This window comes from Schistocerca cancellata, chromosome 2 (genome assembly GCF_023864275.1).
Source record: "Schistocerca cancellata isolate TAMUIC-IGC-003103 chromosome 2, iqSchCanc2.1, whole genome shotgun sequence".
Taxonomy (NCBI): domain Eukaryota; kingdom Metazoa; phylum Arthropoda; class Insecta; order Orthoptera; family Acrididae; genus Schistocerca; species Schistocerca cancellata.
Genome location: NC_064627.1, coordinates 328,357,436 through 328,370,544, shown reverse-complemented (window position 1 = coordinate 328,370,544; position 13,109 = coordinate 328,357,436). Strand labels below are relative to the sequence as shown.

At 45.5% G+C, this 13,109-nt stretch overlaps 1 protein-coding gene across 1 annotated transcript in view; it reads right to left on the bottom strand.

Annotated features, from left to right (window-relative positions):
• The window catches only part of LOC126153746 (suppressor of lurcher protein 1-like), a 348,799-nt gene that overhangs the window by 87,272 nt on the left and 248,418 nt on the right, over positions 1-13,109 (bottom strand). Inside the window, exon 5 of the mRNA XM_049916091.1 lies at positions 8,651-9,000. Within this exon, the coding sequence (XP_049772048.1) occupies positions 8,651-9,000 (350 nt within the window). The remainder of the gene's footprint in view (positions 1-8,650; positions 9,001-13,109) is intronic.

The following is a 13,109-nucleotide window of genomic DNA, read 5'->3' as shown; positions in this document are numbered from 1 at the left end:
TTTAAGTAGTTCTAAGTTCTAATGGACTGATGACCTCAGATGTTAAGTCCCATATTGCTCAGAGCCATTTGAACCATTTGACCCAATTCGTATTCCGCTAGTTTCATTTTAACCTTCGAGCATCTCCCGGCAGCTGCACGCAAACAGTACATAACCTTGTATTCACGATAAATATCTCTCCAGCACTAGTAAATAATCAATATTTAAAAAGAATTTCTCACGTACGTCTTACAATCTCTTCCTGGAAATTGATTTGCAACCGGAAATTTCCTTTGCCCCTGCTTTTCATGCCTTTATACAAAATATTAATAAATACACTTAATTCAGCATTACCTCGGATCATTTTATGTATAAGGAGCGTAGACTGGCAACTATGCTAACATTAGCTGGTCTTGTCCGGTTCGACCTGCGCCAAAAAAATATGTGGGAATTCCTAAGGGACCAATCTGCTTAGATCATCGGTCCCTAGACGTACACAATACTTAAACTAACTTAGGCTAAGAATAATACACACACACCCATGCCCGAGGGAGGACTCGTACCGCCGACAGGAGGGGCCAAGCAATCCGTGACATAACGCCTCGAACCGCGCGGCCACTCCGTGCGTCGACCTGCGCCAAAATTTCAATTCTTCTCTAAACTCCTGCCCACATGGAACTTCCACTTCTGTCACTTTCATTTCTGTCAATGCTCTACATATAGCATAAATCTGGATGAAATCTATGGTGACGAGTAGGCCCGGTCTCCTTGTGAGTAGCTGTTTTCAGAAGTCAGCTCATAGATCTTTTTGTCTTTCCAGCCACAGCCGACGATCCATACGAAGAGAGCATCTGCAGATGCGCTTCATACAAATTGTTCAGAGGCTACATGGCTCACCACTATCGATTGAGACACGCCTATCTATTTTTATCTTTCGTTAAAAAGGTATGCCTGTAGAGGAGAATTTATGCCATTTTGCTAGGCTACGGAAAAACATATGACTGACGACATACACAACTAGACAGAAACAGCAAATATAATCAAGAAAACACTTTATGTGCACCACCAAAATATGCTGAAAACTAACTTCCCAAAGCTTAGGCCATTATATGATATACCTAGAGATCAACAGAAAGTACCTAAGGCAATGGCATTGGTGAGGAAAAGAAACATTAGAAGGAAAGTAGATCAAATTTTAGAACAAATTAACTACTTCACTTACATAGTATTTAAGACGATGTACGTCTACGTCTAAGATACAGAGATTAAGCTTAGTACATTCAACTGGTACGTGCAAAAATTAAGGGAAACATTAAAAATGGAAGTAAGAGAGATAAATTAAATACTGAAACATCACTGTAGCCTCCACACTGCTCTATGGAAATGAGACCTGGGTGATTACTAAAAAATAAGAGAGCTGTATCCAGGCGCAGGAAATTAAATTCCTAGGGAGAGTTAAAGGTTTACAGTAAACTAAGGAATTAATGAAGAACTAAAAATTCTTAGGCTTGATGTTAAAAGTAAAAGTCTGGGCTATAGAAGAAAACTGAATAAACAGAAAGAACGGAGAGTGAAAAAGTCCCCTTAAATGTTAAATGCTAGAAATAATAAGTGCCATGGAGGAATGGGGGAGGGAGGGAGGGAGGGAGGGAGGGAGGGAGGGAGAGAGAGAGAGAGAGAGAGAGAGAGAGAGAGAGAGAGAGACCTTTACAAAGATGGGCACCATAACAGGCAACTTTGTCTAATACCTGAAGACGACAAGAAGAATAAGAAGAAGAAGAAGAAGAAAAAGAGAAATAAAAGGGGGGAGGAGGAGGAGATATGATTTACCCAGAGAAGATAAAATTGAAGGTATGCAATTTATTCTGAAACAAAGAAGTAATCGCATTATATCGTTAATCTTGGTATTACATTTCAATAACTTTGATCGTATTTTATCATTAACTATGGTTATGGTGCATATTATTCCCGTGTTTATAAGCCAGGTACGTCCTCGGTGTAAAATGCAGATGTAACATGATTTACCATTTTTAGTTTTAGAGAATGTTCATGAGTTATTTTTCCCCAGAGCAACAGTGAAAATCAGAAAGAAAGGGATGAAAAGGAAGTGAGACGCTATTTACCCCCAGTCAGAAAAAGGTGGCTTGTGAGCTGCTGTTTCAGATGGGCTTCACGGAACAAGACAGTCTGTCCCAGCGCATTCATCGCGTTTCATATTACAAGGAGAGCCAGAAAATGCGGCACAGTGTGTGGTATTTAGTCACCTGATTGATCAGCCAATACGCGCCAGCCAGTTTACATCCACTCACGAGTGCCGTTTACAACGTGTCTGTTGTATCTGATATTGTTGGCTCAGCTAGTGCTGCTGTTTGAGCTACTGCAACTACTGTTTCAGTGTAAATAAGGCAGATGAAGAGTTACCATACAACGTACAACGAAAGCAAACAAGGGGTACGAATTTGTAACTTGATGCAGCGTGCTTTGAAATTAGCGACGGTGACCAGCGTGCTGTTTCCTGATATCGGCAAGGGCTGAGAGAAAACAGTTGCCGCTTCTGCCGCATTACACGTGTGAGCGATGGTCGAGCGTTCATGCAGTTTGGAAAGGTTGCATGCCACATCTTTTGTATTTTTGAACCCAGTTTTTTAGCTGCACTCTGTGCAGCAAAAAGGACTGAATTAACCCTCGTTTATATGCCTCAGTCTGAGGTAGAAACTTCAGTGCCGGCTTCTAGCCCTTTTTATCTTATGCTAATCTTTTCCTGTACAAGAGTCTGCAGAATCCAACTACCTCGAGAATATTTTTACAGTATTCTCATCTTTTTTATGCTTCTACCGGAGCTGAGCTTAGCTTTAATCTGCTATAGCTGCCTCGTTTTTGTAGCGACTTTCCGTACTCTTTTTTTCCCTTCCTCTTTTTGCTAGTGCCTCTGTTTCATATTTTCTCTCTACATAATTTACATAATACCATATCTCCAATTACTCTAGATTTTTGACAGGTTTTCCCTTGATGCGCCGGCCGGTGTGGCCGTGCGGTTAAAGGCGCTTCAGTCTGGAACCGCGTGACCGCTACGGTCGCAGGTTCGAGTCCTGCCTCGGGCATGGATGTGTGTGATGTCCTTAGATTAGTTAGGTTTAATTAGTTCTAAGTTCTAGGCGACTGATAACCTCAGAAGTTAAGTCGCATAGTGCTCAGAGCCATTTGAACCATCCCTTGATGCATCTTTCACTCCGCCATTACACCATGGTCCACTTACCCCAAAGACAATAGTTGCAAGGAAGTGGTATTTCATAAATCTATTTATTGGCTGTTTGCTTTTTGTCTATAGTCTATTCTACGAGATTCTCGTAAAACTGACCACAGTCTGGACACGAAAATCAAGAAAATTGCATTGCTGCCACAAGCTGCATATGATTTCCTTTGTTACCGGCCTCGCTCATCTGACGCATCTTTTGAAATTTTGTAGCCAACGATAACACGTTGAATGTATTTGGGTGTGTACAGCGTCGTCGTCAGACATAAAAGAAAGGGGATGAAATGAAACATTTATACCTGGAAAATCAGATTTCCTTTTCGTTTTAAGCCACTTTTTTTTCCCAATAGGGTAAACAGTGCATCTGTTTCATGTTGTCATGAGGAGAAGGCTATACTAGGATATTACTAAGTCAGCACAGCCTTCTCCTCTCGGCAGCATCAGGCTCTGAACTTGTCTCCTATAATAGCTATATCGCACATGAGGCCTTCTCACAGTTCGAACGGAATATGAGAACCAGGAGAAACTATGAGAACCAGAGTAAATTTTAACGCCCAACTGATGACATCATTGCGTCGAGTACATGTGCGTGTGCTTTGCTACCAAATAATGCGTTCTTTAAAAATTAAAAATATGTGGGTAACTCCAGAAAATCACAGCCATATTTAGCGTCATACATCATCCACCAACAGCTCTCAAACGTGTGAACGACGTACAACATTCATGCAGAAATATTAATTTTGAGACATTTTTATTCAGACCTCGACCGCTGACGGCAGAGTGCTCTCGAGAGGTGACATACTCTGAGTCCGCCTTATCGAGCGCCGGCTACCTCTGCTGCTGAAAGTGCATTGGCTTGTCAGTGTTCGACTTATGTTTCGTTTTAGCTGTTGCTGAATGGCACATAGACATTGCTACAGTAAGGCGAAGGAATTTCTTGCATGTAAGCGCTAGCGGTATCCACCGGTCTGTGATTCCCCTCCCCATAACTCACCATTTATCAGTGTGCGTAGGACATTTTCCCACAGTTTCCGTCAAACGTCGCCTGCACTTTGAGACTGCTGTGGATCATTCTTGAGGCTAGGAGATTAATTTACATGGGAAGAGCTGTAGTAGCGACAGTTCTGTGCCGCCTGGAACCTTGCGTTGATCGCAGGAATTGTGTCGACTCTACTGCTATCAGATACGTACGGCCCGCATTTTTGCAGCAGTCATTGGGTTGCGTTGTTCGGAATTTGAACCCTATTGGTGGTACGCTAATTGAAAATAAGGTTTTGGAGAATATGCTGACCCACAGAAGGCGCTCGATCTCTGCAGCTCCATATGGTTGCATTTTATCATATAGCAAGAGAGATACTGTAAGCTCAGTGAGTCTATGAGTTTATGTATGAATAGTTTATTTTTGCTGCACTGTGGCCATTGCTGAGTTTCATATATGTGTGGTGAAGACATACATACATCGTTTTATTTCACTATCTACTTACGCATGCCGGCCGGTGTGGCCGAGAAGTTCTATGCGCTTCAGTCTGGAACCGCGTGACCGCTACGGTCGCAGGTTCGAATCCTGCCTCGGGCATGGCTGTGTGTGATGCCCTTAGGTTAGTTAGGTTTAAGTAGTTCTAAGTTCTAGGGGACTGATGACCTCAGATGTTAAGTCCCATAGTGCTCAGAGTCATTTAGTCTACGTTTGCTGCCTAGCTTCAGAGTGAACCCCTCCCACTGAAGAGTCCCAGTTATAAAGAATGATAAGAGAGCTCGTTTCCTAATGGTCAACTGGGTTTCCTGTAATCTTATTGTGTGCTACTGACCGAGAGAGATTGGGAGGTGTCTCCTGCCAATTTTGTATCAGATCTTCACTACTGTTAATTCGCTATATTTCCTCAGGCTTGTGTGTCATTCTGCAGCGTGAACCTTATAAATTTAGAGTTGTTCCCTCGAGGAAGGGGAGTGGGTCACCAAGGAGGCCAAGTTGTAATCAGACACCAGATATACAACAGGACACTGGATGTGATAAGTTCGTTACTTAGCCAGAAACGTCACTGATAACCAGCTATATGTACACTGGAACAAACAGGAATTTATGGGGAGATCAATGCTTACAAGTTCTCATTTCTGTTGTATCCTCTTTGTAGAGATTTCAGCTTTATGCATTTACCTTTCTTGCACGTAAGTTTAAAACCCGTTAATCTGAACAACAAGCTTTGTACCATGTTTAAGGATCAATATGGGTACTTCATTTATTCCTTCGCTAATGTAGGCAATGGCATACGTTATCATCTGACTCATTTAAGACTACTAAGGAAATTTAAGATTGTATAGGGGCTCGGTTTTGTTCAAATGCAAATGCTTTGTGGAACAGTAGTCCAGGTGATGCATCAGACGGCAAATATAACCTTGCTAATGCAATTTTTCAGTTGTTTATTGAATAATAATATCAACATTTTTCTAAATTTATCTTTAATTATTTTCATACGTGAGTCGCTTCTGAAAGTAATTGTACTTTCAGGGCCATTCCCAAGCGCTCATGTATTCTTTCTTAAATTGGCAGCTGATGGGAGTACAATTTACTAGTTATGTTCCGCCGTCTGCAAAAATATTTTCAATATTCCATACGCAACCTACAGAAAGTATAAGTTGGATCTGTGTTGCTGAGCACTTCGAGAAATGCCGCTGATAATGGATATATACGGAGTGATTATACTGACTTACGTTGATTGCGAATAGGAATTAGACCATACAAAGTGAGGCTTTACATCATTATGGCATGCATCCTGTCTGTGAGGGAGAATTCAGGTATACTTTAAGAACGTATCAGCAGGTTAGAGTATGTTGATCGCAGTTTGGCTTTCACTTAAATGCTTGTGCAAGTACTCCTTAAATCGCTCGCGTGGATAGCCGCGCGGTCCAATGCGCTGCTTCCCGAGCGGGAAGGCGTGCCGGTCCCCGGCAAAAATTCGCCCAGCGGCTTAGTGTCGAGGTCCGGTGTGTCTCTGGATGGTTTCGATCTACCTCGGCGAATGCGGGCTGGTTCCCCTTATTCGGTCTCAGTTACACGGTGTCAGTGATTGCTGCGTAGAAACCGTTTCCACGCACGCGTACAGCATAATTATTACTCTACCACGCAAATATTTGGGGCTACACTCGTCTGATGTGGGACGTTCCCGGCGGGGAAAGGGGGGGGGGGCACTGGGGGTCGAACCGCACTGCACAATAACCCTGGGTTCGGTTTAGGGCGGCGGTGGAGAGGTGTGGGTGGACTGCTGTGGCCTGTTACGGGGTTATGAACCACTCAGGGCTATAGCGGGACGAAGCCTCTCCGTCGTTTCTAGGTCTCCCGTACAATACATACATACCCCTTAAATTATTCGTTGCACTATGAAAGTGTTCCAAATTTCTGAGTATGTCAAACAAAATAGCAGTCACATTGCGTGACTTTCAGTCAAGGGTCAAAATTCTGTATAAAAGAGGGAATACACTTTGGGCAGTTTTCACTGAAGTTACACCAGTTATCTGCCCAGTTTATTTCAAAAAAGGATTAAGAATTTTGGACCATATTTACTGATTAATAGATACGGTGTTAGGTGTATCTGTTTATACACGCCTATTTCCGTAAGACCAAAATACATGAAATTAACATCCAAGAGTAAACAAAATTTTCAGGAGTCTTATGCAGATGATAAGCTGCTCAGTATATTTCAGAGAAACCAATACCTTGTAATTGTCTCCCATTATGACGCATTAATTTGAAATTTAGCTCAAAGATGCCTACAGCGTTTTCTGAAACAGTGAAAAAGCGTGGCGTCATGCGTCACCCCCAGCCTTAGCTTCTCTTTAAATAGCAATGTGTCGACAAATGCGAAAAAAAGACCAGAGCTCAGAAGTTCGTGGGAGCTATAAGGCGCGCTGGTGATGTCACATTGGCACCTGATTTCAAGCCAGTTCTGCCCAGAACCACCAAGGACGTGTCACACGATGAGAAGGTCTTCACAGCTTTTCTTACCATATTTCACCCCTCGCTACGACGTCTCTGCGATGAAGTGTAGATCGCAACACCCAGCGCTGAATTCACGCGGTTATCTGTGGCTGGCCGAGAAAAGCCCTTTCAGACTCACAGGCTCTCAGAATAGACACAAAATGTCCTCAGGGGATGGCACAAAGTGCACAAATGAGACCACCCACTTCCCAGCGGCGTTGATTCTAACACATTTCACGGCTGAAAACTTCAGTTCAAAGTCATTGGATGAAATCTGAATTAGACCTGAAGCAGCAAAGGATTCATACGGTTTTTCAAAGCTCCTGTTTACCGCACTCCTGTGGCATGATTATGTGGGAGTGTCACACTAAGAAGTGCGTGAGTGAAACAGCCAACGATCCTTGTAAGACACTACAATTCGGCAACATCCTCAGTGTGAACCACGCAACTTTACTGAGCACGGAACTTATTGGCAGATTAAAACTGTGTGCCAGACCAAGACTCGAACTCGGGATCTTTTCCTTTCACGGGCTAGTGCTCTACCGTTGAGCATCTTAGAAATATAACTGTCAGAAACTTCGACACCAATTCAGTCTGGAAGCTGCTCTAGCGCCCGAAAGTATGCAAAGTATACATGCAAACCCTACCCTGAACGACAGTCTGAAATTTTTTCCTAAGCCACCCATACGAAAACCACGTGATTTCAATGCTTGGGTCGTGGTTCTGACCTCGATCGCAGATGCGTCAAAAAAGGGGTGGAAATTGCCTAAGAGGGCTGTGAAAACCTTTTCATGTTATGACATGTCCAAGGTGGCCTTGGGAAAAATTGTGGAGAAATTTGGAGCCAACGTGACAACATTAACACACCTTAAATTTCACACGAACTTCCGAGCTTCGACCTTTCTTTATCAAGTGTTGTCGCCTTGCTGTTTGAGACGTCGCTGGCCGGCCATTGTGGCCGAGCGGTTCTAGCCGCTTCAGTCCGGAACCACGCTGCTGCTATTGTCGCAGGTTCGAATCCTGCCTCGGGCATGGATGTGGGTGATGTCCTTAGGTTAGTTAGGTTTAAGTAGTTCTAAAAGGTTCAAATGGCTTTCAGCACTATGGGACTTAACTTCCGAGGTCATCAGTCCTCTAGAACTTAGAACTACTTAAACCTAATTAACCTGAGGACATCATACACATCCATGCACGAGGTAGCATTCGAACCTGCGACTGTAGCGGTCGCGCGGTTCCAGACTGAAGCGCCTAGAACCGCTCGGCCACCTCGGTCGGCTAAGTAGTTCTAAGTTCTAGGGGACTGATGACCTCAGATGTTAAGTCCCATAGTGCTCAGAGCCATTTGAACCATTTGAGGCGTCGCAGAGCCCGAGGATGACTTCGCAGTCCACCATGCTTTCCACGATTGCAGAGGAAGTCACCCTTGAGCCAAATTTCAAACTTACACTTCGCTAATGGAGGCAACGATTTCTGAATTCTGTTGTGCATGGCCGCTTTTATGCGGTCATTAACACCCCTAGTCTGCAGCGGTGCTGTAATGAAAGGCAGCCGTGCCCCGGGGATATACTCACGCCGGTCGAGGAAGCGGAACCTGCCGAGGAAGCCCGAGCTGTTGGAGGGCGGGCCCGCGGCGTGCATGGCGAGCACGAGCGCCGGGCCCTGGCTGTAGAGCGCCGCGGGCACATCGCGCAGCCCGCCGCACAGCACGCCCGCGGCCGGCGTCCGCTCGTTCACGTCGGCCCGCAGCTGCCCGCCCAGCGACAGGAAGACCTCCACGCGGTCGCCCAGGGAGCAGCTGCCGGCAACAACACCACATCCTCCCGTCACCAGCGCAGTCGTCGCGTGAGTGCCGAGCGAAGCCTCAGCAGCCTCACAGTCACACACTTACAGGGATGTGTGGTGTCTATCCCTTCGGACGTGTCCGAAAGGACAGAAACCACGAATTTATGTAATTGATTTGCCTCAAGGGTCAATGTATCCACCACCTTCAGTGCAAATACACATGTACCTTGGACCTCTTGCGGGAATAGAAAATTAGCGAGCGGGGAGGGCGTGGACAGGGACTGCGGACAGATGGCGCTAGGTGGGAATGTTCACGGGCGAGGGAGTCTGCCTATGTAGTCCACGCACTTGCAATAAGCAGTGTGTCTGTGTGGTGTAGTGGTTAATGGAGCTGACTAGTGAGGAGGAGATTCCAGCTGGTGGTTTGTGTGAGTGGCTGATTTGTGGGAGAGGACCAAACAGCGAAGACATCAGTCACATGATCTAGGATGGCATAAATCAAGGGATGAACAACACAAATAGCACAGTCCATTCAATGGGAAGGGACAAAGTGCAAATAAGGAGGGAAAAGTCTCTGTATGTCCATCTTGTCACAGCCAGGACCTCAGCTGTTCAGTACAGAGTGTCAAATGGAACACCTTTCAGCCTAATAAGGAGGAGATTCCGGTTCGGTGGTTGGGTGACTGGCTGATTTGGGGGAGAGGACCAAACAGCGAAGACATCAGTCCCGTGATCTAGGATGTCATAAATTAAGGGAGGAGCAACACAAACAGCACAGTCCAGTCAATGGGAAGGGATAAAGAGCAAATAAGGAGGGAAAAGTCTCTGTATGTCCATCTTGTCACAGCCAGGACCTTAGCTGTTAAGTGCAGAGCGTCAAAATGGCTCTGAGCACTATGGGACTTAACATCTATGGTCGTCAGTCCCCTAGAACTTAGAACTACTTAAACCTAACTAACCTAAGGACAGCACACAACAACCAGCCATCACGAGGCAGAGAAAATCCCTGACCCCGCCGGGAATCGGACCCGGGAACCCGGGCGTGGGAAGCGAGAACGCTACCGCACGACCACGAGATGCGGGCACAGAGCGTCAAATCAAACACCTTTCAGCCATCTAAATTTCCAGATTGTTATTTCACTGGGCTACCAGGTTCGGCGATATACTGCGTCATCTTCAGACCGACTGATCGACATGTAGGAAGATTGCCACCTCAGGTTTGGTCTGCAGGTGATGTCTGAAGTGATAACTGTCTCAAAAATCTATGCTATCGTTACCAGTCTTTGGATGCTTGCCCCTATTTTGACTGAACCAAAGATGAGAATCTTCCTATGCGTCTGTCATGGGGCATGAATATGGCGTAGTAAAAACTCTGAAGTTGATAACCAAATAAAATAACAGTTCGGAAATTAGATGGCTGAAAGGTGTTTCATTTGGCACGCTAACCAGGAAAGGGTCGTTCACTAAAACCTAAGACATGGTGGGTTGGATCACCGTGAATGAAGCCCAGCAACTACAAACAGTGGGCACCTCATTGCAGAGCAAAAACTCATGGGTCAAACTAGTATGGCCGATACGAGAACGGCAGGAGATCGTAGATTCCCACCAGGAGAGTGAGAGGGAAGAACGATATGTGGTGAAAGTCTCCTTGATGGCGCGAAGTTTATTAGACAGGGCGGTAGCCTGGTAGCCTCCCGAGAGTTAACCCACGATTGAGCAAAATTTGATTTGATGTAAAGCCGCAAATCCGCTACAGACAACAAAGGATAGGTGGCCACCCCCTCCCCCAGCCAGACGATCAGTAAGACACTTATGTAGCTAGTAACCCAAAGGAAATCGACCAAACTAGCTGAATCACCAAGTTCAGCAGGAAGGTCATGGATGTCAGAGACCAAGCGGTGGCGGGAAAAACACCAAGAGCTAGCCTGAAGGTCACTCATTGAGTCTGTAGATAACAAAACGTGGGTGATATAGGACTGTTTGTTAAAACAGCTGGTCCAATTGACGGCCACCAGTTCCGAAGCAACCACCCCCTCCTCCCCCCTCTCCCCCTCCACCACCCTCACCCATGGCCGGCGAGTCAGCAGAAGATGTGAAAGCATACTTCAAATGATCAGTAGACTTAGAGCCATCCGTGTAAAATACAATGGCATCCCAGAACAACTGTGAGAGCATTCGGGACCAACAACACAACACCATTGGAGCAATGAAGGCTTTTGGAACCTGGAAGAGATCCATCTGAATCTGGGGCCAAGGATCTAACCAAAGAGGGCGGTGGTGGTTGGGGGAGAGACTGGTGAACTGGGAAAGAGGACAAGGAGGGAAGAGGACAAGGAGGGAATGTGATGTCATGGCAGAGAGATGTGAGCTGGATCCCAACTGTTAAACCCACCTGAGGGTAAGCAACAAGCATGTGACGGCCTGAAGCTGCGAACGGAATATGAGGGGTGATAGTGATGGCATAAAAAAACAGGAGCTGTAACTACTGAATCGAAATGGGAGGGATTCCAGTGTCAACCAGAAGACTATCGACAAGCCTAGTGCAGAAGGCACCAGTAGCTTAACAGATACCACAATGGTGAACTGGATCCAAGAGGAGCAGCATGGAACTGCAGGTGGGAAGACGAGACAGAAATAATACCCAGTAAAGGCAGGGAAGCGTCGAACGATGTGCATCACATAATGTGTGGGCAAAGAAGCGAAGAACATTCATTTTAAGCAAACAGCCAACCTTCAGATGACTGATATGGGGCAACCAAGTGAGCTTGTGAAATTAAAATGAAATCCAGACCATTAGCTGCTTACAGCCGTTGATAAATATCAACCGGGTTAGCTGAAATTGTGTGCCCATACTGGGACTGGAACCCGGGATCTCCTGCTTACATGACAGAAGCTCTATGTGACTTTTTTTTTCTTATTTTGTTCGATGTAGTTCGTTGCGTTTAGTCTGGGCGGACGTCATAAGACATCTGTTCAAGTTGATCGTTGATTCTTTGACTCAGTTTTTTTTATTACAGAGAGCACGCAGCCCTCTGACCGAGTGACTGAGCCACTGAGGACACAGAGGATAGTGCGACTGTAGGGACTTATCTCGGAAACGCTCCCCTTAAGAGACACACTTCAAATTTACTGTCCACACACTACATTTGTAGTGCCCTTGCCCACTACACATATTACTCGCGGCAGTCAATCTACCGATTCCTGTAAGAGTTTGAGCAATGTGAGTGCATCTGCACTGAAGATCACCAATGGTATCCGTTCTTTCGGATATGTCCGAAAGAACATATACCATCTTCATATAGATAAGGCTTACTGGCCGATGATCTTCTTCAGTGTAGATGCACTCACATTGTTCAAACTCTTACGGGAATAGGTAGATTGACTGCCGCGAGTAATGAGTATAGTGAGCAGGAGCACTTAAAATGTTGTGGACAGTAATTTGAAAGTGTGGGTCTTACAGGGAGCGTGCCGGAGATAAGTCCCTGCAGTCGCAGTATCCTCTGTGTCCTCGGTGGCTCGGTTGGATAGAACGTCTGGCATGTAAGCAGGAGATCCCGGGTTCGAGTCCCGGTCAGGGCGCACACTTTCAACTTTCCCCGTTGATATTTATCATCGCCTGTAAGCAGCTAATGGATTTCACTCTTTGAGAGCTGCAAGATCACCAATGGCATCTGTTCTTTCAGACATATCCGTAAGAACAGATACCATCCTGATATATAATTGTGCTTGATGTTAAAAAGAATCTAGGAACGAATCTGGAGAACCACAGTCACTTGTTAGGCATTGAGGTAGAGCTCTGAATCAGGATGGACCACATTATGGAGACAGAAATGTACCACCCTCGTCTTAATGGGAAGGAATTGAAAACCATGCTAGAGTGTCCATGTAGAAGCACAGCAGATGGCACCCTGGAGCTGTTGTACTGCAGAGGCCACTGAGATGAAGCTAGCCAAATTACAGAAATCATTCACATAGAGAGCAGGCGTGACCAACAGTCCGGCAGAGGCCACAAGTCCACAAATATCGATTAAAAAAAAGGACAGTTAATACAGAGCCATTCTCCTGGGTCAACCTGCACTGTGTACGGCCAGAGGGAGAGAAGCTGACAAGTAAAGATTATGA